The 27,318-nt window shown below is 44.3% G+C and overlaps 1 protein-coding gene across 2 annotated transcripts in view; it reads right to left on the bottom strand.

Annotated features, from left to right (window-relative positions):
- HYDIN (HYDIN axonemal central pair apparatus protein) overlaps positions 1–27,318 on the bottom strand; it is a 2,122,366-nt gene that overhangs the window by 1,809,552 nt on the left and 285,496 nt on the right. For both annotated transcript variants that reach the window (XM_069217473.1, XM_069217472.1), the window contains one exon: positions 12,213–12,414. In XM_069217473.1, the coding sequence (XP_069073574.1) occupies positions 12,213–12,414 (202 nt within the window). The remainder of the gene's footprint in view (positions 1–12,212; positions 12,415–27,318) is intronic.

Here is a 27,318-nt window from a genome sequence, read left to right as displayed (position 1 = left end):
CTCAAAAGTAGACTAAAAGTCCTTGCCACACCATAGATCCGATCCACCCCCCCACGAGGGACTGTAGAAACTGTAGGGCCACAGCCCAATAGTAAAACTTAAAATTCGGAACCACCTCAATCCCTGGGCAGCGTTAACAACTTTAAGGATCGCCTGACTTTGTCATATGCCCATAAAAATCTTCCCACCAGTCTATCAAGGTCTTTAAACCAACCATGGTCAAATTCTACGGTGATAGCTCTAAATAAATACACAATTTTGGGCAGAAATATCATTTTAACTTTATTGCTGCGGACATCAATAGATAAATACAAGTTATTGAAAATCCAGCTTAGCTTTCTGTAAAACTGGAGCCAAGTTGATCTCTACGACTCTATTGACGTCCGCCATAATGGCAAAACCAAGGTATGTTGCCTTCTCCACTACTCGTGAATCCTGAAATTGCAGGTATTTATTGATCACCACTTGGATCTTATCCTGGTTAAGTGAATAGCCCGAGATCCTGTCGAAGGATGCTGCTTCTCGCTCAATCTCCTCTAATGCAGAACCAGGTTCCGATGTAACAATAGAGACATCGCTTGTGTAAGCAAGAACCTTGGTATCCTATCCCTGTGATTGTACTGGCTTTATAAGATGATTAGACTCCAGCTTCCTGAGGAATGGATCAATATATAAAGCAAGTAACAGAGGGGAGCATGAACGTCCTTGTCAAGTTCCTCTCAGGATCTGTAACTGACTAGAGTGTCCCCTCCATGATCTGAACCCGTGCAGTGGGATTATGATATATGGATTTTACTGCATTGATAATACCTGTGCCAAATCCTTATCTTCTCATTATCGCACATAAGAGGCTTCAGGAGACTGTTAAACGCCTTCTCTGGATCCAATAAAAAAAGAACTGTAGGGTCTCCAGTAACTCCTTCTTGGTCAAACGGCATGATTACCCGGCCAACATGATCCATGGTCCCTCACCTAGGAATGAAGCCATGTTGCTGGGGTGAGACCAATTTACCTATGACTTGACTAAGCCACGAAGCCACGATTTTCAAGTAAAGTTTTGCATCACTGTTAAATAACGTAATTGGAAGATATGATCCCACCTTCCAAGAAGGTTTACCGTTTTTAAAGAAGACTGACATTAGCAATGGACCATGACTCCAGAGAATGGTGTTTGAATTGTACCAAAAGAAACAGCTCAGCTATAAATACTCGGAGTAGGGGAAAAAAGTTTTGTAGAACTCGAGAGGAATCTTATCTGTACAAGCGGCTTTCCCTGTAGACAACTCCTTTAGGGTGGTTTTTATTTCCTCTGGTACAGGAGCTTCCAGAAAACCTCTGTCTTCTAGAGATATTGGATTCAGAGGAGATCCATTTAGAAATTGCCATCTATCCCCATTGCCTGATTCATCTAGTTTGCTTTTATAATCATTGACCAACCTGCCCTGCACAATCTTAATTTCCTCAATCTCCCTCTGCAACTCCTTCTGCCTAGAGCGAATTGCTAAGAGGTGCCCTACCCGCTTACTGTATCCGTGACACTCCTGTCTCCATGCCAAAATAATTTCTGCAGTTTGCTGTGAAGAAATGTCACAAATTACCGCTTTAGCCACTGCCACCAACACCTGCACTTTTTCCAAATCCCCGTCTGACTTTGCTAAACTTAACTGAGTCTCAGCTCTTTCTAATTCCTTATATAGTTGCTTAACCCACTGGTCCCGATTTTCTGCTTGTTATGACTAAAGCTAATTGTCTCCCCTCTGACAGCAGCTTTGAAGGCATCCCAAACCACTAGCGGCGATGCACTTACTACATTGGCCCTAAAAAACTCTGGGATGCATTCATTCATATGTAAAACATACTCCACATCCAGTAATAATGCTCTTTCAAGCGTCCAGTTAAACGGCGGCAGGTCTAAAGCCCCTAAAGAGAACTCCATTACCAAGGGATTTTGATCAGACATTACCCTTGTGTATTTCTCGATCCGCAGGCAGCGGGAGACCAGGAAATAATAGAGTCTGATATGCTTCTTATGTGGCACTGAATAGTACGTATAACCGGGATCAGACAATCTAATCCTAGGCCAAGTGTCGATCAGCCCGTGGTCAGTAGCCAACTGTACCAGTGAACGAAAGATTTTAGGGTTTGCAACCTTTATATACTCAAGTTTTGTCCTCCAACTCACCCCCCATCATGTTGATATTAAGATCTCCAGTGATCATGATTGGAATCCGCCATTGTGCCAGCTCCCCTCACCAACCAATTAAACATGATGAATCATCAAGTATTGAGCCATAAGAAAAAGTTACTTACCTTCGGTAACCATTTTTCTGGTGGATACCGTATCTACCTGTTGATTCCTCACCTTTTGAATTCTCCCAATGTGCCAGCATTCGCCGGACATTTCTCTCTCTAGCTCTCCACGTCGACGGGGACGTCACAATAGCATGGCTCCGCATGTGACTTCGTCTGCAGTTATCGGAGCCATAAGAAGCCCTTGCTGATGTACTGACGTCAGTTTCACCCACTTTCTTACTGTGCCTTCGAGGCGAATGGGTGAATACCAACATCACAAGCACAAGTGCAAACTCAATATATAAAAATATAAATCCTTATATAAACAATCATTTTGAACATATATATTTAAATTTCAGAAATACAGATATACAATACACATATATATATATATACATATATATATATATGCACACATATATAAAAAAAAAATACACACACATATACACACACACACACACACGCACACACGCAAGTAATCATCATTCTTGGTGTGACCAGACAGGCAACAGGCCGGTGGTGGGCCATGAGGAATCAAAAGGTAGATACAGTATCCACCAGAAAAAGCATTACCAAAGGTAAGTAACTTGTTCTTCTGATGACTACATCTACCTGTGGATTCCACACCTTTTGAATAGAATCCCAAAGCAGTCTTGCACTCTGAGGTGGGTGCCTGTCTAGCTAAACCAAGAAGTCCTGCAACAGGCAAAACGACCATCCCTCCTCACCTCTGAGTCTAAACAATAATGTTTTGCGAAGTGTGGAGGGAAGCCCAAGTTGCTGCTTTACCAATGTCAAACAGGCACACCTCTAGCCAAAGCCGAAGTGGCAGACTTAGCTCTGGTTGAATGGGCTCTAATGTCCTCAGGAGAATCCTTCTTTGCCAGCGAATAACATTTTTATGCAAAGAATAACCCGCATTGACAGTGTTCTGTTGTGGAAGGCTTTGCCCTTCCTCTTGCCCATGTGGCCGATGAAGAGCTGATGGATGGTGAGGAGGGTAAAAAGGACGGAAGGGTGATAAACTGCCCCAAATAGAAAGGTGACACTACCTTAGGTAGTAAAGCCACCCTGGTTCTCAAAACCACCTTATTAGCATGAAAGGCAGTAAGAGGGGGTTTAACACAAAGAGCTTCTAGCTCGCTAACATGCCTAGCCGACGTGATAGCTGTTAGAAAAATAGTTTTAAATTTAAGGAGCCTCAATGGGCAACTATGCAACGGTTCAAACTGTGAACCCATTACAAATGTCAAGACTAAATTCAAATCCCACTGAGGCATTATGAATGGAGTGGAAGGAAACCTAGTAGATAAACCCTTAAAGAACCATACTACTATAGGGGAGTTAAACAAAGAGGTCTGATCAGGTAAACAAATAAAAGCAGACAGTGCAGATAGGTAACCTTTCTTGTGGTGCCAAGGAAATAGCAAATTGTAACACGTTTGACAAATGGGCCTTTAAGGGATCAATGGGTCTCTCCTCACACCAATTAACAAATTTTGCACATCTGCCAGCATAAACAGTCTTGGTGGAGCGTCACCTGGCCGATAAAATAACATCCACCCTGCCAGGGGGAAAAGAAAAAGAACTCAGATTGCCTCGTTCTATCTCTAGGCATGTAGGTTCAGGTTCTGGAGATAGGGGTGTAGAACCTGCCCCTGCCACTGCGAGAGGAGGTTTGTCTTGAGAGGGAGACAGAGCGGAGGGCACAGCGAGAGATGAAGGAGGTCCATGAACCACCCTTCTTGGCCAATCCGGGGCTATTAGTATGATTTGTGCCCGGTCTTGGCTAATCTTCCTCAGAACTCGAGGAATCAAAGGTATGGGAGGAAACATGTAAAGCAGCCGGTTGCGCCAGCTCAGCTGAAACTAGTCTCCCAATGCTCCCTGTATCGGATACTGAAGGCTGCAGAACTAAGGGCAGTGCGCATTCTCGTGAGTGGCAAACAAGCCTATCTGAGGCACTCCCCACAACTGGAAGACGTGAAGAACTACCTCCGAATGGAGATCCTACTCTTGATCAGCTGAAAAGTGCCTGCTGAAACCGTCTGCACATATACTGAGAATTCCAGCCAAATGGTTTGCTACTATGAAAATCTGAAGGTCCTAAGCCCAGGACCAGAATCGCAGAGCCTCTCTGCAGAGAAGGTATGACCCTACTCCTCCATGTTTGTTGATGTACCACATCACAGTAGTTTTGTCTGTCAAGACTTGTACCGACTGACTGCAAAGGGACAGGAGGAAGGCCTTGAGAACCAGACGTATCACCCGTAACTCCCACACATTGATGTGAAACATCTGTTCTACTGCAGATCAAAGACCTTTGATCTCCAGATCAGCAGATGCATGGAAGCATTCATTAGGACTATGGTCACTGGAGGTGGCAGACAAAACAGCCTTCCTTGAGACAGGTTGCTGTCCACACTCCACCATCAAAGATCCGCTGCAGTGTCTCTGGCGATTAATATTGATTCCTTCAGATCCCCTTTGTGTTGAAACAACTGCTTGCAGAGGCACCACTGGTGAGCTCTCATGTGCCAACGTTCGTAAGTGACCAACAGCATACAAGAAGCGAACAGACCAAGCAGGCATAGTAGGGCCTTTAGGATCGGAACAACCGCTCCCCTTTGAAACATTGGAATCATTGCCTGAATGTCCCACATCCTCTGAGGAGGAGGGTAGGCATGATTCAATGATGTGTCCAGTACCGCCCTTATGAACAAGAGGCGCTGAGAGGGCTCCAAGTGAGATTTGGGCACCCTCAATGAAAAGCCTAGGTTGAACAACTGGGATGTCACCTGCAAATGGTACAGCACTAACTCTGGGGACTTGGCTTTGATCAGACAATCACCCAGGTAAGGGAAGATATTCCCTGCCTTCTGAGATGCACTGCAACCACCACCATCACCTTTGTGAAAACTAGAGGTGTGGAAGGAAGACCAAAAGAAATGACCACAAACTGGTAGTGCTGCGACCCTACCATGAAACGGAGATACTTCCTGTGCAACTTCAGAATTGGGATGTGAAAGTTTGCATTCTGGAAGTCGATAGAAACCATCCGGTCTTCTTATCCAGCGCAAGAAGCACCTGTGCCAGGGTGAGCGATTTAAATTTTTTCTTTTGAGGAACCAATTCAAAATCCTCAGGTCCCAGATAGGTCTCAAAAGACCATCTTTCTTGGGAATCAAGAAATACCTTGAATAACATCCCTAACCCTTTTCGTGCTCCGGAACCAACTCTACTGTGTCCTTTAACAGTAGATTGTGCACCTCCTGTTGAAGCAACAGTAGGTGCCCTTCTGAGCAAACAGAATGACGTGGAGGGAAAGGAGGGGGAAACTCCTGAAAGGGAAGGGCATAACCATTTCCTACAATGCTCAGCACCCATGAGTCTGATATTATCAACTCCCATTCCTGAAGAAAATGAAATGACCGTCCCCCTACAGGTAACACATGCTGCTTGAAGGGGAGAGAACTAGGGTTGCTTCCCTGACTGGTTTCCAGCAGAGGATGACAAGTATGAGGAAGGCCGCTGAGTAGCGCCAGGTGATTTAAGTCTTCCACGACCTCTGTAGGACCTGCAGAGGGAGTTAGCGGGTTGTGGACTCTGGAACTGTTGCCTCCCATGAAAGTAGGAGCTACAGCCAAAGCCCTACACCTACAGAAAGGTCTGTAGGTCGATGAAAGCGATATTTACTCCATCCAGTGTCCCCTACACTGGAAATTTGGAGATCTCCAGCAGTGGCTGCCGCTATCTATGGCTCCGAGCTTTGGGCTACATCAACATGAAAGCTGCATTAAAATTCCCCCAAAGCATGCCCTTGGTCTTTCTCAAAATGAATCAGGAGATCCATCCAATTACTGCCATAGTTAGATTTAAACCCATTCTGTACTGGCTAAGGTTATGGTTGACTGCTGAGCTGGAACCCTATAGGGTGGCGATGAGGGACATTCTCAGTTTGTCAAGAAGTGCTGTTATATTGCCATGGATGAAATATGTCAAGCAGATTCTACAAAACATTGGGATTGCCTGACCTTTGGCAACATTACGAGTCTATTAACTCCTCTTCTAAAATTTGCCTTTAGGAGCAATGAAAGGTCGAAATTGCCCCAATCATCATGCTATAGTAGAGTGACAGAATATTTTCTAGACAAAAGGTTGGAACCAAAATTTGAAACATTTCTTACAAGATTGATCCGCCATTTACTAGATCATTGAACGTAAGATTCAGGCTGGGAACCCTGCCACTCACATCTTTTACAAGTAAGTGAAGACACTGCTTAGAAGTGGTTGTAGCAATTGCCAGCACTGCATTTTTGCACTCATTATATGAAGCACATTCCTCTATAAATTTAATGATTTTAGTTGTGACTATCTTATTTTTATTGAAGTTTTTATATGAGGTTGTTTTTAAATCCTGAAATTAGATCAAGATGTAATTCTGTTTTAATCTGTGTCTTTTTAACTTATTACTGTACATTGACAAATTGATTATGTATTGTTTAATATGCTTTTTCAAGGCTTTTGGCCGAAATAAAGTCATTAAAATGAATGGATTGTTTTACTTTTCCACGGTGCTGGTTGAAACACAGCGACTATCTGCAGCTGAGCTGGTTGTACACAGTGTACAGTTGCTACTTAAAAAGTAGAAACTGATGCTATTTGATAAGCTCTGCCACAGTTTTACTGCCCCAGCACTAGATATTCTGGGTTTGAGAGAGACGTGTGCATTAATGTCACAGAATTTGACTCCTCTTTTGAAAGTGTACTGCATATCAAAAGCAGCCTGGTTTAGGATGTCTAGTTCTTTCAGCCAGAAGCACAGCTGAATTTCTTGAGGGTCTGGGAGAACAGCACACAGAAAATAACAGCCTCTGTCCAGGAAAGAGCTAGGACTATTGATTTGCCAGCAGCGCATGATCTGCAAGCAAGTGGTGGAAGGCGAGTAGTAGGTACAAGTGGCATTTCTGTTTCGTGCTATGCAGGTTGGAGCGGCAAAGCATTTTTATTGTTGTTATGTAGCTACACTAAAGCGTCTCACAGCTATGCATTTAAAAATGTTGATGTAGCTACAAGTAGCCCCATGCCTAGTGTGAGATTTCCAATTGGGGTCTAACTTTTTATCCAAGAGCACTCTGCAAGCTGCTATTCATAGATCCACACTTACAATGTCAAAAGCTATAGTACAAGCCCAAGAACGCAGTGTGCTAAAAAGCCTGAGCTGTCTGACGATGTCGCACATGACATGCACATCTTGAAACTATGCCCTAGTGTTACCGCTTTTGATCTCTCTCTCTTTCAAATGCAGGTTATGGTTTCTAATGTTACTCTGCAGCCACAGCCCCAGGACATCTGTCACTGGGATTGCACCCACTCTTAAATACAATTCAACCCGCTTTTACAATTTTTGCAAAATTCTTCACTTTCCCTCAGAGTTTCCAAGACTGGTGTTACAATAACTAATTAATATCCTGCACTGTTCAGTGCTTATGACAAAGGATAATTATATAGAGCAAATCACCAGTCCACTCCTTGAAGTAAGCAGGGTTCCAAAGGGAAGCTTGGAAACCCAGATTTATCAGCTTACCTCAAATTGACTAAAGGGCTCTCTGAAATCTGGGCTTTGTAGTACAACAAGAGAAGCACTCAATTGCTCTAAATCAGAATGGCTCCTTTCCCTAACAATACCGTATGTATTAGAGAACAAGGTGGATCTGGATCCTGTGAGAACACCATCGTGGTTGCACCTTCTGGGGTCACAGAAGAGTTTGAAACTCAAGATAGGCAGTCTCTGTGCTATCTTCATCAGATAGCATCATCCTAACCTGAAGGTGCTAAGTGGTCTGCAAAGAACCATCAAATCACTCATCAACTTCTCCAAAAAACAACCTGTGGGAAGACCGGAAATTACATATTCACCATCCTCCGCAAAAGGTCACTAACTTAAATTCAATTCAGCTTCTTCGTTGCCCTCACAATGACCTCTATCTGCTGCACTTTACCATCAACAGCAACCACAAACATTTCAAGCTCAGCAGATGTTTTTTCCACTCTCTACCTTTCAAAGATAAGGTCCAGATACAATCCTTTATCTAAGTTGTCTTACGAGGTCCCTCAAAGCTGAGTCAGAGTCTTCTTTCTTACTATGCTTCTATTTCAAGGCACGTGTGGGAGGAAGATGTCCTGCTCCGTCTGTTTGAGTTGTTTCCCTGCCATTTTTCAATATAAGCACTCTCCAGCAGTTACTATAAAATGTGCTTCTGCTCCCATGGAGAGAGAGGGGGATCTCACTATGGGTCCACTAATCAGAGCTCCCACATGAAAGTGAGCACATTTCCATGTGATCCTAGTCTGTGCACCACAGAGCTAGTCAAGAGCAAACCTGTGCTGAGTACACCAACCCACTGTCAATTAAGAGGACACCCAGGTACTTCTTTACTAAGCAGCATAGCATCTGTGCCAGTGCGCCCTCCCCGATCCCCATCTCACACGTGGCCACGACCTCAGGTGCCACTTCTCCAAAAATGTGTTCTCAAACAAATTAGACAGTGAAAAATGATCTTGCCAATGAGTGAAACCTGTTTGCAGGTGATTTGTTTTCTTGACGGTTAGAAGTTAGTCATGTTTCTTTTTCCATGTACTCTCCCACCAATGTTATATCTATGAGGAATGGAATGTTAGCCATCAGTAAATAAATAGAACACATTCATCTTAAATAATATAAAATAACACTGCCACTAAAGGGGCACAGTCAGGCTGCAAGACTCAACCTCTACTACACTACTTACTTGAGATATGACCTATGGCAGGGCAGGGAATAGATACCTTTTAGTGGTGGATATCATGATAGCTAAATTTGGTGCTCACAACCACAGCAACCAGTGGTTAGTCCTGCTCTTGAAAGAACTCCGAGCTCTTAAAGAGAAGGACATAGGGGAATGAACAGTATTGTAGGAGGCTGGACTGGTTTGTAGTTGGTACCTAAGGTACTTACACCGGTCCAGTTATCCCTTATTAGTGAAATTTAGGCAGTGTCTAGAAGCCAGGCTGTCTAGAGGTAGCTGTAGGCAGAGCAGCCAAGGCTGAACTAGGAGACATGCAAAGCTCTTGCAATACCACTGTAGTCACACAGTACTCAGACAAGAAAGACAATACTCAGTGTTACCAAAAATAAAGGTACTTTATTTTAGTGACACAAGGCCAAAAATATCTTAGAGGCTATACTCCCATAGGAGGTAAGTATTATACATAAAATATACCTGGGTAACCAAAATCAGTTAAGTACACAGTCATTAAATAGTGCAAATAGTGAAAATCACCATAGGCTACAATGGGCCTACGGGCAACACAAACCATATACTAAAATAGTGGAATGCGAAAGTCGGTTCCCCCCCTAGGCAAGAGTAGTGTGTAGAGGGGCGCTGAGAGTGTGAGAAAACACCAAAGGTAAGTAAAGTCCCGCACCCCAGAGGCCAGGAAAACAGGAGTAAAGTACAGCAAGTTTTCTAGGAATATACGAGTTGCGATGAAGGATTATACAAAAGCCAAGCAAGACTGCAAGACACCAACGATGGATTCCTGGACCTGAAGACCTGTGGAGAGAGGAGACCAAGTCCAAGAACAGATGAAGAGACCAGAAAGAACAGGAGCCCCTGCTAACCCAGATCAAGGTGCAAAAGGGGGTTCTCCGATTGGAAGAAAAAGTCAGAAATGCACCAGAGAAGACAACTGCGGGTTCCTGCTTGGTGCAAGAGAGGTCTCACGTCCCCACACTCATGAAATCCGGGAATATGGGCCTAGATGATGTGGGGGCACCTCTGCTAGTGCAAGGGTGCCCTCACACACAGGTACTATGCACCTAGCCTTCAGGGTCTGAAGGTTAGATGTATAGGTGACTTATAAGTGACCTGGTGCAGTGAAAGTGGCTGTGAAATAGTGCTTACACTATTTCACTCAGGCTGCAATAGAAGTCCTGAAGAAGTGTTTGAATGAAATCCTTATGCGTGACAAAAGAAATGCTGCAGCACACAAGGATCTCCTTGAACCCTAATGCCCTGGGTACCTAGGTACCATATACTAGGGACTTATAAGGGGGGGGGTTCCATTAACCCAATTTGGAGTGGAATACTGGGTTACCAGTATGGAAGTACAAATTTGGACTCAGAGAGAGCATAAGCACTGGAGTTCAGGTTAGCAGGACTCTAGTGGCACAGTCAAGCATACTGACAAAACAGTATGCACACAGTATGCCACAAACTATGAGCACTGGGGTCCTGACTAGCAGGAGCTCAGTGAGACAGTAAAAACACACTGACAAACAGGTCAAAATGGGGGTAACCATGTTAGAAAGAGGCTACTTTCTCACAAGTAGGAGTAGGACCAATACACTGCATGCAGATGTAATGTGAGTCCTTGGTGACAATTACCATGGTACATCTCTAGAAAGCATCCAAGTCTTAGTATTAGACTGTATAAAGGATTGATTCTAAACCCTTTGGGTGATCAGACTGTTTTGATCAGCCTCAACTGGCTGGGCTGTGGTCTAAAAACAACTCAGTCACATCCAGGCATGTTATAAGCCCAACAGTAACAAAGGGAATTATGTGGTTATAAATTGCCCAACTGGAGTGTGTCTACTTTTGGGAGTCTCCAGGAGCATGAGAAAAACATGCAATGCAGGTTGATTATCAAAAATTCGCATCACCATTACAAGTAGCAGTTGTTTGTGGCTTTGACTTCAATACATTTCAAAGCTGCTGCATGTTACCAAATGAATGACTATTCCTATCCTTTGTTGAACACAGGCAGAGCTCTGTTCAATGTAATGTATAAATTAACAGTGGCCGAACTCTGTTTGCTCCAATTGAAAATGTGACTTGATCTTTCTAGCCCAGTAAGATTCCAGTGATTTAAAGGTGCAATTCTCCTCCAGTTCTCAGTGGCAACTGGTAAAGCCATTGCTCTTAGTAGATATAATTGGTACTATGGCTACTGCCTCTCCAGGACACTTAACTACAACCAGTAGATTCTAGATGCATGTCCTTACAGGTTAAAGTATGAAGGGACTCAGTGGATGATGTTGGTCCACTATTGCATCTTTCCCACCGAGTAGGACAGAAACCAGTTGTGTCCTGCACTAGGTCTTAAGATCCCTGATGTATCCTGAACACAGCCATTGGGGCAAAGTTATAAAAAATCTGGTGCATACTGCTTTTATGTGCTCTAAAAATGTTTTGGGTTTTAACTCGGGCCGTAACAGTGCTAGCACATTCTGGGATCTATCTCATCCCAGAAGTTAGCACCGTCTAGTTTTCTTAGTAGATTCTAGCTTTAATTAATCTGTTTCCTCGCCTGTAAATACAAGTCATATTCTTCTTTAACTTTTGGCAATGACTGAACATTGAAGATAGAGTGTAGTTTACTGTGTTAACCAGTATCTATGTTTTTAATCTCTACCACCTCCTAAATTAAGCCTTGAGTGATTCTCAAAACTACCTAGAAGACAGACAAGTGGCTCAACAAAGTAACCTAATTATCCGATTGCACTGCACTAGTATTATAGCATAGGGACACCTATGGTAAGCGAGATAACACAAAGGACTGTCAGAAGACCCAGAGAAAATGAATGCCGTGAGTTTTCAAACTGCAAGGACCTTTACTGGTTTTGTTCTATCTCTCCAGGCTTACAGTGATTCATATTCCAGTTGAAGGATCAATATTTGTATCATCAATACCAATGTGGCGCCTGGTATTGTTCTACTAATTTTAAAATTTTAAATAAATGATATCTTTTAGCTTAGCAAAATTCTAACCTATAAGAGTTCTGTAGTCTTTTCTGGACACTGGAGGAAGTTCATAGTCGGTAGACAACATGCAAGGGTAACTATTTTTGATTCACTGAGCTCCCATCCCAAACTGACCTTGATTTTTGCTGGTCTTCTTCCTCCTGAGTAGCCCACGTCTTCCACTGAAAATGAGCAATAATATCACTTCGGTTGCTAATGGTTACTGTCCTCTGATTGGCCATGGAGAGATATGTTTTCTCTACCATTAGGGAATTCTTGTCCAACCGCACATTGATATCCGAGGCAGCCCCATATAGACGAACATGAATATTTTCACCTGTAAAAAATAAAAAATAAATAAAAAAACAAAAAAAACAATTGAGAGAAAGTCAGAATTTCTCCTTTTATGTCAATGTTTAAACATTTAATAAAATAAAAAGGTAAAAAAGAAAAAACTTAAATTCTGGGAGTCAGGCGGTCAGACGGAGAAAATTAACTGTCAAAACTACCTGGAAAAGTTGCTCATTATACTGAAATGTTTAAGGATTTTATGTATTAATTCGGTGTAGCAAGACTTAACTTCCCAAGAGTGCCACAAATCTCTTTATTCAATGTTCTATGTGTGCATGTTAGTAACTGTTTGGGAACCAGTACGCCACATTAACATTCGCTAAATAAGTTACTTAACTTTGGTAACACATTATCTGGTGGAGACTATATCTAGCTGCCGATACCTTACCTTTGAATTTCCTAGGTGTCAGATTGGATCCTGATGATTTTTGTGTGAGCAGTATTCCTGTGTGAACTCAGAGGCTTTGTTTGGTTCCATGAGTCAGCATTATTGGTGCCAAATGTGACATTGCGGTCACCTATATAGGCACCACCCAGGAGAACGAACGTCAGTTACTTTTCACTACTTTCCACACCAGGAGCATAGACCCATGAAGTGAACTGACATTGGTGTGTATAAGTTAGGGATACCCCTAACTATAGAAATCTCTCCGCAGATCAGGGAGGAATGGGTGGGTCTGTAAGGAATCTGCAGCTAGATAGTTTCTCTACCAGATAATGCGTTACCGAAGGTAAGTAACTTGTTCATCTGATAGAGACTTCTAGCTGCATATTCCTTACACTTGAATAGATAGCCAAGCAATACCAACCGTGGCGGTGGGCATCAGGACAACTTAATTAAACTAAAAAGTCCTGCAGGACCGAACGGGTGAAATGCCCATCCCTATGGACCCGAATGTCCAAGCAGTAGTGTTTGGCAAACGTGTGAAGGGATGCCCACGTTGCTGCCTGGCAGATGTCCAGGACTGGAACTCCACATGCCAACATCGTGTTCGCAGCTTTTCCCCTGGTGGAATGGGCCCTTGAGCACTCAGGAGGGTGTTTCTTGGCCAGGGCATAGCTGATTTTAATACAGCGAACGGTCCAGCATAAAATGATCTGCTTCTGTACAGCCCAACCTTTCTTTGCTCCAACATACCCCACAAAGAGTTGTTCATTCACATGTAACTCTTTTGTGCGGTCAAGGTAGAACCACAATGTTCTTTTTGGGTACAGATGGTGAAGGCACTCCTCTTCTTTAGAGGGATGTGGAGGAGAGTAAAAAGTGGACAGGGTGAGATTTTATCCCAAATGGAATGGGGTCAGCACTTTCGGAAGGAAAGAGGCCCTAGTGCGAAGGACCACTTTGGCTGCCAACGCAGTCAAATAGGGAAGCTGGGATGACAAAGCCTGCAGCTCACTCACCTTCATGTGGATGTTATTGCCACTAGAAAGGCTGTCTGGATGGTAAGCAACCGGAGGGGACAATTGTGAAGCCGCTCGAAGGAAGCACACATGAGGTCTGTGAGAACTAAATTAAGATCCCACTGAGGCATGATAAAGGGATAGGGAGAAACATATGTACAAGAGCCCTTTGAGAAACCTATTTACAATAGGGGACTTAAAGAGAGAGGGTTGGTCAGGCAGCCACAGAAAAGTGAAGAGAGCACAAATAACCCACAGTAAAGTCTTGCTGGGCAAGGGTAAGAATGAAAAGAAGAATATCAGAAAAATAGGCAGAAAGAGGGTCGATCGACTTTTCTGTACAATCTTTTACACATTTTTGCCATCAGCAGATGTATACTGTCTTGGTAGAAGGACGCCTGTCTGACAGAATAATGTTACAGACTTTGGGAGGAAGGTAAAATGCTATCAACTGTCATCGCTAAATCTCCACGCAAGAAGGCATAGAGTTGACAGGTTTGGGTGGAGGTCCCTCCTCTGCTTCTGCGACACAAGATCCGCCTGAAGGGACAGCCTGATCGGAGGATGTATGCTCATTTTCAGAAGCTTGGCTTACCAGTCACTCTGTGCCCAGTCTGGAGCCATAGGAACCATTTGGCCCCGGTCGTTCCTGATCTTCTTGAGAACTCTGGGCAGGAATGGTATAGGCGGAAAGGCGTTCAGCCGGCCTGAACTCCATACATGATAACCCCCTTTGAAGCTCCAGCCTGCAAAGCTGCTGACATTGCACATTCAATTTGGTGGCGCACAGATCTAACCAAGGCTCTCTCCACTGCTGAAAGAGTCCTGGTGCCACCTTCAAATGGAGACTCCACTTGTGATCCGCTAGGCATCGACAGCTCAGTTCGTCCGCACTGGTGTTTAGATAACCTGCCAAGTGTTGACCCATCAGGGAAATGCCCTGCTGTTCCATCCCTGTCCAGAGCCTCTTGACAAAGGGTCCACAACCCTATCCCACCCTGTTTGTTTCAGTACCACATTGCGGTGTTGTTGTCCTGGAACACCTGCACTACCTTCCCCTTGAGAGAGGGAAGAAATGCTTACAGCCGGATCGCATGGACCTTCAACAAGCTGATGTAGAGTCCGGATTCCACTGGGGACCAGAGTCCACCCTTCCCAGATGGCCGCCCCACCCCAGGAGTGACACATCTGTCACTACTGTCAGATCTGGTTGGAGAAGGTAGAGGAGTCTGCCTTTGACCCAGTCACGTTTCAACAGCAACCACTGCATGTCTTTTGCAGTTCCCTCCAAGATCTGGACCATGTCGGAGAGATTCCCCTGATGCTGCACCCACTGTAACTTAAGGTCCCACTGTAGAAACCCTGCATATGCCATGATTCACCAACATGATGCAGGAGGTCATGAGGCCCAGTAGCCTCAGTCATTCTCACTGAAATCCAGGACAGAGGTTTCAGTAACATAGCGTGAATATCCTGGACTCGCTGCTCAGGAGTAGAAGCTCGAAACTGCACTGTGTCTAGAACTGCTCCATCTGAGAAGGAGTCAGGTTTGACTTTGGCATGTTTATAGTGAACCCCAGTGAATGCATGAGATCCGCTGTAGTCTGAAGGTCTGAGATGACAGTCTGTGGCGAGCCCGCCTTCAACAGTCAGTCATTGAGATAAGGGTAGACTGATACCCCTAGTCTCCGCAAATGAGCAGCAACCACAGCCATCAGCTTGGTGAACACCAAAGGGGCACTGATAAGCCCAAAGGGCAGGACCATGAACTCAGAACGTTTGTGGCCTACCTTGATGCCTGTGGGTAGGCAAGGTGGGGATGTGGAACTATACATCCTGCAAGTTCAATGCTACCAGCCAGTCTCCTTGGTCCAGGGCAGACAATACTTGAGCTAAAGTGAGCATCTTGAATTTCTCCTTTTTTAGGAAGATCTTGATGGTTCGGAGGGCTAGAATAGAGTGAAGTCCCTTGTTTTTTTTGGGAACCTGAAAGTAGCAGGAATAATAACCACTGCCTACTTCTGGTATCAGAACTCTCTCTATAGCTACCTTGGCCAAAACAGCCGTAACTTCCTCTCACAGCAAAGATAAATGAACATCTGTCAGCCGTTCTTGAGTTGGCGGTATAGCGGAGGGGAAGATTTGAAGGGGCAGGAACAGTCCCTTTTAATAATCTGCAAGACCCACTTGTCAGATGTAATGGCCCGCGATTTGAGGAGATGATATTGAATTCTCTCTCCAACTGGACACCCATCGTTTTGCAGAAGCAGACTAGGAGGGCTTGTAAGTTGCCCCGGCCGGGGGGTTGGTGGCAGATGACTTCTTGCTACCTGACCCACGAGGTTGGAATGCACTGTGTCCTCGCACTCCTTGGGGAGCGCGCACAGGACAGTGGCTGGCATAGGGATGGCAAGCTGGCACATCCCTTTTGTAGCCACGAAAAGGGCAAAAGGCAGACTGGGGAAAAATGGTCACTGAAAGGCCCAAGGACTTGACCATAACCCGAGAGTCCTTAAAGCACTCCAGCGCAAAGTCTGAATTCTCCTCAAAGAGATGAGTCCCATTGAAGGGCATATCCATGTGGCTGGCCTGAACATCCCCCAAAAAGCCAGATGTTCTCAGCAAGGTGTCAGCCCCTCCCCCCACTCCCAAGGTATCCAGCCTTTTGGATTCCCGGTCTGGAGGATCAGCAGGGAACGCGTTAAGGGAAGTTGAGGTATGGACCACCAGGCTCTCAGTGGTGGGTTGTTGGCTGAGGAAACTTGGGCCACCTGGAGCAGGCCGATGGCTGTGGGCAATTGTCCTGTTCACAGGAGCCCCTGTACTGGGCTTGGACCAGGTGCCCAGCACGACATCAGTCAGAGCTTCGTTGAGGGGAACATGGATTCTGAAGAGGAAGCTCCAGGTTCAAGCACTTCCGTCAAGAGGTGAGTCTTTACTGCCAACCAAGGAAGTTGGAGATCAAGGACCTTCTCTGTCCTCTTCCCCATCACCACATATGATGCTCCCTCATCCATAGCCACAGTATGGGGAGAAAGCAAACCAGTCTCCGGAGATGTGTCCAGTCCACTGACATCACTAAGCTCCTCATACCAGTCTAAAGGTGTACCTAACTGGTATTCTAAAGGGTCCAGTGACCCCCCCCCCCCAATTCGTCCCCTAAGCCTGGCTGCTCTGAAAAGTGTTCTGGGAATGACCCACAACCAATGGGTAATGTTGGTGCTGGAGTTGGCATCAAGCTACACCATTTCGACTAGTTGAAGATGAGAACGAGGCTGGTGCGGCCAGTGGGTGCCAGGAGGATCGGTGTCAGGACCGGCGCTGGATAAGATCACATTGGCACAACCATCGTCAGTCCAGATTCACGATCTGATCTATGGGGACCTCTCAGAGCTGAGGCCGAAGCCGCCAACGTGGAACCGGATGGGGCCCCCTTTGGCCCCAAGGCATGACAGTGGGGTAGGTCTGCTCAAAGACGTGGCACATGGCCTCAACAAACTCCCTTACCTGAGCGGTGGTCACTGTGGCTCCCAGAAACAGAGGGAAACTCCAAGTTGGACCTGGAAACGGCTCTGCTGAACCTTGCCTGGAATGCCGATGTTCCCAAGTCGTTGCGTCAGAGTATGGATGAGGAGAATTTAAAGCATGCTTTAACTTCTTGTGCCTTTTCCTTGAGTGTCTCAATGACCCGGAGTGGGACGAAGAGCACTTGGGGCTCCTGGAGTGGTTCTGAGACTTTCTTCTCAATTGGGATTGTGACCTCTGAGGAGTCACACTAAGTGGCATAGACTGCCGGCCCACAAGCAGCTTTAGGAACCACTCCCTCAAAGCCGTCAGAGCCATGGTACGGTAGTCCGAGCACGACTTGAAGTCCTAGTTGCGCTCGAGGCACCACAAACAGACTAAATGGGGGTCTATTACTGGCATGGCGTGGTGACGTGCACCACATGGCTTGAAACCTGCCTTCATAGAAGACATCCTTAACACACTTCGAAAAATAGCAGAAAAAAAAGTTTTAAAAAAACTGTCAAAAAGCCATGGGGGTAGCTCTTCTGTGGGTCACAGCTTACTGGAGCAGAAAGAAAAGATCTGATGTCCGTGCCTGGGTGGTGCCTATTCACCGCAATGTCACTTCTGGTGCCAACAATGTGGACCATGCTGTGCGGAACAGAATGAAGCCACCAACAGTGCGCAGGGGTACTGCTCACACAAATAATTTCCAGATCGTGTCTGGGGCCTGGGAAATTCAAACGTAAATAATATGCAGCAAGAAGTCTCTATCAGATAGAATCTTTGCCCTGCTGGAAACATTTTCTGCAGAAGCAAAAAACTTGAGTTTAACATACTAGACACAAGTCATTACCTGCCATCTGCACACAGTTACTCTTCAGTACAAATAATTATAACATATTCAATACTTCTAAACACCTATGATGCATTAGAAGCATATGCATTTTGTAAACATTTACATCCATTAGCTAGACAAAGGCTGTATAAAATAAAGGTAGAAAGGTAATATGGTAGCTACTCGACACTATGCAAACTATAAAACAAAACTAACAGCCCCATGAAGGCACCCAACCCCAAGCAACACAGTCTTTGGTCATACGTGGAGTGAGGTTGGCTGCACTGTGGCAAAATCCCCAGCAGGCTGCCAAACCTACGCATGAGCATCCTAGAGTTGCCCTTCCGGTCCCAGAGACCCTACTCCCTGGGGACAAAACATATATATTAAGGGGACGTGAGCATGCAGGCCTCCTCCCCGAGCCTTAAAAGGCCACAGGGACCCCCACACACATTGGCTGATTTAATCGGTGATGTCAAAATGAAATGATGTCGTAGAACGTCATGAGTGATGTAATATGTGAAGTCATAAGCAAAGCATGGCAGAGTGCAAGCTATAATTCGCTCTGCTAACAATAACTGGTGAATTTCTGTGGCATTTTTTTTAGTTCAAAATGTTAATGCTGTCACTGACATTCACCTATTAGGTTAACCTTTATCACCTACTGGGAGTCGCTAACACGTTGTTACAGTTAGGACCTAGTTTCCATAGGGAAAGTGTTTTGACTTGCCTATACCTTTGGTGCCATTTGACAAATCTTTACAACATTTTCCAAATAAAGTGCACCGCTGATTCTAGTTGTGTATGGGTGGGAGGTTTTGGGGTGATCCGTTAAGCGGGGGCAGAGTAAAAGGGGGGGCAAAAAAGTGTTTCCCCCATGTTAATTTACATAGAAATTTTAGACACGATTGCAGCCTGAACCGCTGAACAGAATTACACCAAATTTGGTAGGAAGGTAGCTGTTGGTCCAGAAAGCATGCTTTTTGTTATTTATTTGGTGTAAATCCATTCATTAGTTTGAGATTTTAAAGAAAATCCAAATTTCTATATATAGGTGTGCAAATACTTTGGGATGAATTGGAAAGGCACGGGCCAACAGGAATGCCGTGATTGGCTGGTCGCAACTTGCGCAGAAAGTTACGGCAAGCTATTTTAAGTAAAAGGACACAGTCCCCGGGGCTGTAAGAAAATATGACAAGTGGTATAAGAGTTCAGGGTTGAGGTACCCTGACACTAAAGCTGGAATTTAGAGGTGTTTGAGAGGCTTTTATGTGTAAAAGCTAAGTGTCCCCTCGTAACAGCGGGACACATTCACGAATAGAGAAAAGAAACAAAGAATGTATACGCAAACTCATTCAGAAACTAATGGACTCAATCACAGATCCACTCACAAACACTCACAGATCCAGTCAGGTACTCACACACCCACTTTCGCACCCACTGATAGACCCACTCGGACAATGTCACACCCACTCACAGACCCAATCAAGCATTCACGTAACCAATCATGATGAACAAAAAAACATAGAAATTCACTGAAAAAAACAGAGGTTACAGGAACATTATAGTTAGGTTCACATTTTACTTGCACAAAACCATAGTAATTCAGCAGTTACAGTTAGCTCAAGAAACTATAACTCTCACCCTCGCCAAGCAGTGCTAATTATCCCACATATTACAACACTCATGACATTTTGATATCATTGATAATATCTATGTAATATTTGCAGTAACATTTTTGAGGAGTAAATTGTGCATGGTGGGGGAGCAAGTTACAGTTACCTTAGGGCAGGAGTTATAGTTACTTGAGCTAACCATAAATATAACTGCTGAGTTTCTATGGTTTTGTGCCAGTAAAATGTTAAACCTAACTTTAACGTCCCTGAAACCCTTCTGTTTTGTAAATATATGGAAAATGTCACTTACCCCGTGTACATCTGTTCTTGGCATGTTCTGCTGCAGATTCACATGCTATGCACAGGTCCTGCTATCTAGTGTTGGCTTGGAGTGTTACAAGTTGTTTTTCTTCGAAGAAGTCTTTTCGAGTGACTCCTCCTTTTTCGGCTCCATTGCGCATGGGCATCGACTCCATCTTAGATTGTTTTCCCGCAGAGGGTAAGGTAGGAGTGATCGAGTGTAAAGAAAGAGATGTCCAGGCAATGGAACAGAGATATATATACATATGTACAAATTGAAGTGTAACTTAAACGGCTACAGGCTTTCTGGGAGGAGGGGGGCACATGTGAATCTGCAGCGGCACATGCCACGAACAGATGTACACTGGTTAAGTGACATTTTCCGTTCAATGGCATGTGTAGCTGCAGATACACATGCTATGCATAGACTACAAAGCAGTTCTCCTCCCATAAACGGTGGTTAGCCTGTAGGAGTTGAAGTTGTTTGAAATAGTGTTCTTTGTACAGCCTGTCCTACTGTGGCTTGTTGTGTTGCTAACACAGCTACACAGTAATGCTTGGTAAATGTATGGGGTGTTGACCAAGTGGCTGCGTCATAGATTTGTGTCATTGGTATATTCCCTAGAAATGCCATTGTTGCTCCTTTCTTCCTGGTGGAGTGTGCCTTTGGTGTTAGTAATAGCTGTCTTTTTGCTTTTATGTAACAGGTTTGGATGCACTTTACTATCTATCTGGCTATTCCTTGTTTTGAGATAGGATTACCAGTATCAGGTTTTTGGAATGCGACAAATAATTGTTTAGTTTTCCTAAATTATTTTGACCTGTCAATGTAATACATTAAAGCTTTTTTAATGTCTAATGTATGTAGTGCTCTTTCTGCTACTGAGTCTGGCTGTGGGAAGAAGACTGGAAGTTCCACTGTTTGAGTTATATGAAACGGTGAGACGACTTTAGGTAGGAATTTTGGGTTTGTGCGAAGTACGACTATGTTTGTGTACTTGTATAAAGGGTTGTTCACTAGTGAATGCCTGTATTTCACTAACTCTCCGTAATGAAGTGATTGCAACGAGGAATGCTACTTTCCATGTTAGATATTGAAGCTGACACGAGTGCATGGGTTCAAACGGTGGATCCATGAGACGTGTGAGCACAATATTGAGAGTCCATGAAGGCACTGGTGGTGTTCTTGGAGGTATGATACGTTTTAGTCCTTCCATGAATGCTTTGATGACAGGGACTCTAAATAGAGACTTCATCTGTATATTTTGTAAATAGGCTGAAATAGCTGTGAGATGTATCTTAACGGATGAAAAAGCTAAATTTGCTTTTTGTAGATGAAGTAAGTAGTCTACAATGTCTTGTATGGCTGGGGAAAGAGGAGTTATGCATTTGTATTGGCAGTAAAAGAAACCTTTTCCATTTGTTTGTGTGCCACTGCCTGGTAGTGGGCTTTCTTGCTTTTTTAATTACTTCCATACATTCTGGTGGAAGATGTAGATATCCAAACTATAAGACTTCAGGAGCCAGATTGCTAGATTGAGTATTGCTGGATTGGGGTGCCTGATCAGTTTGTTTGTTTTGTGTCAACAGATCCAGCCTGTTTGCTAGCATGATGTGTGGTACTAGTGATAGGTGTAACAATTTTGTGTACCATGGATAATGTGCCCACGTTGGCGCTGTAAGTATGAGTTTGTTTTGACGCAGTTTGTTGACCAGAAATGGAATGAGCGGGAGAGGGGGGAAAAGCGTAAGCAAATATCCCTGACCAGTTGATCCATAGAGCATTGCCCTTGGATAGAGGGTGTGGGTACCTGGATGCAAAGTTTTGGCATTTTACGTTCTGGCTGGTGGTGAATAGATCTATGTCTGGTGTTCCCCATTGGCGAAAGTACTTGTGAAGTACCTGGGGGTGAATTTTCCACTTGTGTGTTTGCTGATGATCCCGACTGAGACTGTCTGCTAATTGATTGTGAATCCCTGGAATGTACTGTGCTACAGGGTGAATGTTGTTGTGAACTGCCCAATGCCAATTTTGTTTGTGCTAGAAGACAAAGTTGTGATGAGTGGGTTCCTTCCTGTTTGTTCAGGTAGTACATTGTAGTCATATTGTCTGTTTTGATGAGAATGTGTTTGTGAACGAGAAGAGGTTGAAAGGCTTTTAGTGTTAGGAATACAGCTAGCAATTCTGAGTGATTTATGTGAAGTTGTTTGCGTTTGTTGTCCCATTGTCCCTGAATGTTGTGATTGTTGAGGTGTGCTCCCTATCCAATCATTGATACATCTGTTGTAAGAATGGCTTGAGGCACAGGGTACTGAAATGGCCGCCCTTTGTTTAAATTTGTGGAATTCCACCACTGAAGCGAGATGTGTGTTTGGCGGTCTATCAACACTAGATCTTAAAGTTGACCATGTGCCTGTGACCATTGTTTTGCAAGGCACTGTTGTAAGGGCCACATGTTGAGTCTTGCATTGGGGACAATGGCGATGCATGATGCCATCATGCCCAACAGTTTCATGACAAATTTGACTGTGTACTGTTGGTTTGACTGTGTTCGTGGCAATATGTTATGGAATGATTGTACCCTTTGTGGACTTGGGCTTGCAAGTGCTGTTTGGGTGTTTAATGTGGCTCCTAAATACTGTTGAACCTGAGCTGGTTGTAAGTGAGATTTTTGGTAGTTTATTGAGAACCCTAGTGTGTGTAGGGTGTTTATTACATAACGTGTATGGTATTGGCACTGTGTTTGACTGTTGGCTTTTATAAGCCAGTCGTCAAGATATGGAAAGAAATGGATATGTTGTCTTCTTATGTAAGCTGCGACTACGGCAAAGCATTTTGTAAATACCCTGGGAGCGGTTGTTATCCCAAAAGGTAACACTTTGAACTGGTAAAGTTTTCCTTGTATTACAAACCTGAGATATTTTCTGTGCGCTGGATGGATGGGTATTTGAAAATACACATCTTTGAGATCCAGTGTTGCCATAAAATCTTGTTGTTGTAACAGTGGGACTACATCCTGTAGTGTTACCATGTGGAAGTGTTCCGATAGTATATAAAGACTGAGAGTTCTGAGATCTAGTATTGGTCTCAATGTTCCATCTTTTTTAGGAATGAGGAAATATAGGGAGTAAACACCTGTTCCTTTTTGATGATGTGGTACAAGCTCTATGGCTTGTTTGAGTAATAATGACTGTACCTCTGCTTGCAACATTGAAATGTGTTGGGAGAAGATTTTGTGTGGTTTTGGAGGTATATCTGGAGGAATTTGTGCGAACTCTATGCAGTAACCATGTTGAATAATGGATAAGACCCAATTGTCTGTTGTGATGGGTAACCACTGTGTGTGGAACTTTTGCAGTCTTCCTCCCACAGGGGAAGTGTGGTGAGGGAAGATGTAGAGCAAGTCACTGCTTGGTGTGTGTGGTTTGCTTTGAGGGCTGATATTTTCCCCTAGTTCTGGAAAATTGTCCTCTGTAGGTTCCTCGAAACCCTCCTCTTTGGTATTGTGGCTGGTAAGAGGGTTTGGATTGTGAGGTAGATTCCTCAGATGTTTGGGGTCTAAAGCCTCCCCTATATTGAGGCTTTCGAAATGAGCCTCTGTATTGTGTTGAGTAAAGCGCCCCCATAGCTTTAGCAGTGTCGGCGTCCTTTTTCATTTTCTCAATGGCTGTATCAACCTGTGTGCCAAACAGCTGGTGTTCATTAAATGGCATGTTAAGAACAGCTTGCTGGCTTTCAGGTTTAAAGCCTGATGACCGAAGCCATGCGTGTCGTCTAATGGTGACAGCTGTATTAATAGTTCTTGCGGCTGTGTCTGCGGAGTAGAACGCTGACCTGATTTGATTATTGGTAATGGCCTACCCCTCCTCGACTATTTGCTGGGCTCTTTTCTGTTGATCCTTGGGGAGATGCTGGATGATGTCTTTCATCTCGTCCCAGTGGGCCCTGTCATATCTTGCCATAAGCGCTTGGGAATTGGCTATTCGCCACTGATTAGCCGCTTGTGATGCTGCTCTTTTACCAGCAGCATCAAATTGTTTACTTTCTTTATCTGGTGGCGGTGCGTCACCAGACGACTGTGAGTTAGCCCTTTTCCTTGCTGCGCTGACCACTATGGAATCTGGGGGTAGCTGTTGGGTAATAAAAACTGGGTGCGAAGGAAGCGGCTTATATTTTTTTTCTACCCTAGGAGTGATTGTTCTTGCCTTAACTGGTTCCTGAAAGATTTGATGTGCATGTTTTAACATGACAGGAAGCATGGGCATACTCTGGTAGGTTGCGTGAGTTGAGGACAACGTATTTAATAAAAAATCATCCTCAAGAGGTTCTGTGTGCATGGCTAAGTTATGGTATGACGCTGCCCCAGCTAGAACCTGAGTGTACGAGGTGCTATCCTCTGGGGGTGATGGCTTTGACTGATAGCACTCTGGACTATTGTCAGAAATGGGATCATCATAAAGGTCCCATGGGTCGACCTCATCCTGGTGTGACTCAGCAGAGTGTACTGGAGACTGTGCAGTGGGGGTAATAGGTGGAGAGACAGTTAGATGAGGAGAATGAGGAGGAGACTGGTGAGGTGAGAACTGAGGAGGTGGAGATTTTTGTCTTGGTTTTGGCACTTTAGCCGGTGGGTGGTCAGTATCCAAATGTCCTTGAAAGGCCAGCTTCCTCTTTGTTTTTAGAGGAGGTGCAGTGAGGATCTTGCCAGTGTCTTTATGAATTTGGATTCTGGCCTGTTTTTTGTCAAATTCCTCCATTTGCTTAAGTTCTTCTGCAAATCTATGGCTTTCTTTCAATTGTTTGGAAAGTCCATGCTCCTCTGTATATATGGGTCTTTTCGGCTAAGAAGCCGGTTTCCTCGGGATCGAAAGGCCTGGAGTAGACGTTGGCCTCGTCTCCGAGAGGGATTTTCGGGGCTTCAACTCGATGGGTCGGTGATTGAGTATTTCGGGGCCTGTGCTTCGGCTCGAGTCCGAAGGCTTCAGTGGCGTGGCCCTTCTCTGTGCCGAAGTTGTTGCTTGGCCACCGGCAGTCTTTTTACGGGTGGAGCCATGGCCTTCCGCCAGTGGCGTCCCCGAGGCCTCGTGTTTGGGCTTGGACTGGGTAGGGGCAGGCGTACTCACGTGCTGGCCTGCTGTAATTGGTCTGTCGTTGTCAGACTCGTGCTCGGAGTCGGACCCCTGAACGGAGACTGCGGTGTGGATAATCTCCTCCTCTTCTGCGTCGAGGCGTTCAGTGCTTCTTGACGCCATTTCCAACCTTCGTGCTCTTCGGTCTCGTAGAGTCTTTTTCGAGCGGAAGAATCTGCAGTCCTTGCAAGTATCCTCTTGGTGGTCTGGAGATAGACTCAGGTTACAGACTAGATGTTGGTCCGTGTAAGGGAAGTTGGCGTGGCACCGAGGGCAGAATCGAACGAGACTTTGGTCGGGCCGACCAGGCCCGAGTTGGACGCGGATGCCCCGAAGGGCAAGTAGAGATCTGTATCGCCGGTACCGAAGTGTTGATGATAGATGGTACGCGATCGAAAACAATACCAACGAATTTAGAGAGTTTGTAGTACTTTTCCGACTCTAACAACCGGAGTGAAAAGAAACACGTCTGAACCCAATGGCGGAAAGAAAACAATTTAAGATGGAGTTGATGCCCATGCGCAATGGAGCCGAAAAGGAGGAGTCACTCGATCCTGTGACTCGAAAAGACTTCTTCGAAGAAAAACAACTTGTAACACTCCGAGCCAACACTAGATGGCAGGACCTGTGCAGCTACACATGCCATTGAACATATATATACACAAATATATATATATATATATATATATATATATATATATATATATATATATATATATATATATATAAATACATACATACACACACATACCTAAGTTTATGTCACTTAAACCATTTAAAATTGTACTTAACTGCGTGAAGTACTGAGCGGACACCCAAAAAAAGCCCCTGTAGTACTTACTTGTGTTGTAGCAACTTCAGTGGTACCTACTTCCATGGTAATGACAGTGCTGTAAATGATGCATCCCGTCTTTATTCATTCTCACAACTTATTTTTATTATTAAAACACACTCACTTAATGGTGAATCAGCATACTTATAACATATGTTCTGAAGTGAAAAAAAGGAGTGAGATAACTAAATGTGAATGCCCAATAGATTAAGACCTTCTTGCAGCTGAATTGGGAATGGGTGAGACAGACAGCACTTATGTTTTAAGGATTGGGGCTCTGTACCTTTGGTCAGAGACTCAAAAAATTAAAACTGACCACTGAAAGCATAATCCTCCTCTCGTCTCGTCAATCGAATCCCTTCTGAAAGTCTAAGATTGTATATAGCACAGCTCTGTCACTGCAATTGAGGCTCCTAATATCGAGGTTCAGCTAAAAATACTAAAGTCCTAGAAAACTTTAAAAGACATTACGGCCAAGTTAAATTTGACCTGTAGGTCCACAGGTGAGAGCTGAGGGCTGTATAATAAAAAGACTTCTCATCTGAGCAACCTGTTTTGCATTAGCTGTTAGTAATCAAACAGAAATAAAAAACACAGTCTTCGGTGCTTACTCCACAATGTATGTACGGTAAGGATTGTTGATGGGGTCCACAGGCACTTACTTGTATTTGAGGACTGGGACTTATTTTGCATCAGACTTGGACCCAGAGAAAGATAGGTAGAAAGTTAGGGGAAAAGAGGACGAGAAGAAAAGCAAAATAAAGGCATAGGGAGAAAACAAGGATGGAAAAAGAACCTGCAAAATTAAAATAAAGGGTTGGCAACCCAAGCGGAAGATGGTGGAAGAAATAGGCATTCAGAGGACTCGAAGCTAAACAGCGTTGCTATTCAGTAGCCCTGGTGGAGGGCTTTAAAAACACGTGGGCCCATGTAGTTAGATTATGCATATAGTTCGAAATTTGTAGAAGCCAAAAGCTAAGAAAGTGCCGGAGATACAAAACAGGAGATGGGTAAGGGGTAGGCAGAAAGAGTGCTCATGAAAGGCCATGCTTCCAATGGTGAGTGAAGGCGAGAAAGTATGACCGAGATAGAGTGAAAGAGAAAAGTGACAACAAGAGATTTGTCACAGCAGAGAAAAACGTGATAATGAATAAAGGAATAGAAAGCTATACAAATTGGACTCTGATAATAAGAGATCAAATAGTATGAAGAAACATTAAGGCTGACTGAAGTGGGGTGAGGACAGCCAGAGGGGAATGGGTA

This window comes from Pleurodeles waltl, chromosome 12 (genome assembly GCF_031143425.1).
Source record: "Pleurodeles waltl isolate 20211129_DDA chromosome 12, aPleWal1.hap1.20221129, whole genome shotgun sequence".
Classification (NCBI taxonomy): domain Eukaryota; kingdom Metazoa; phylum Chordata; class Amphibia; order Caudata; family Salamandridae; genus Pleurodeles; species Pleurodeles waltl.
The sequence above is the reverse complement of the archived record's forward strand: the minus strand, read 5'-3'. Positions and strand labels throughout refer to the sequence as shown.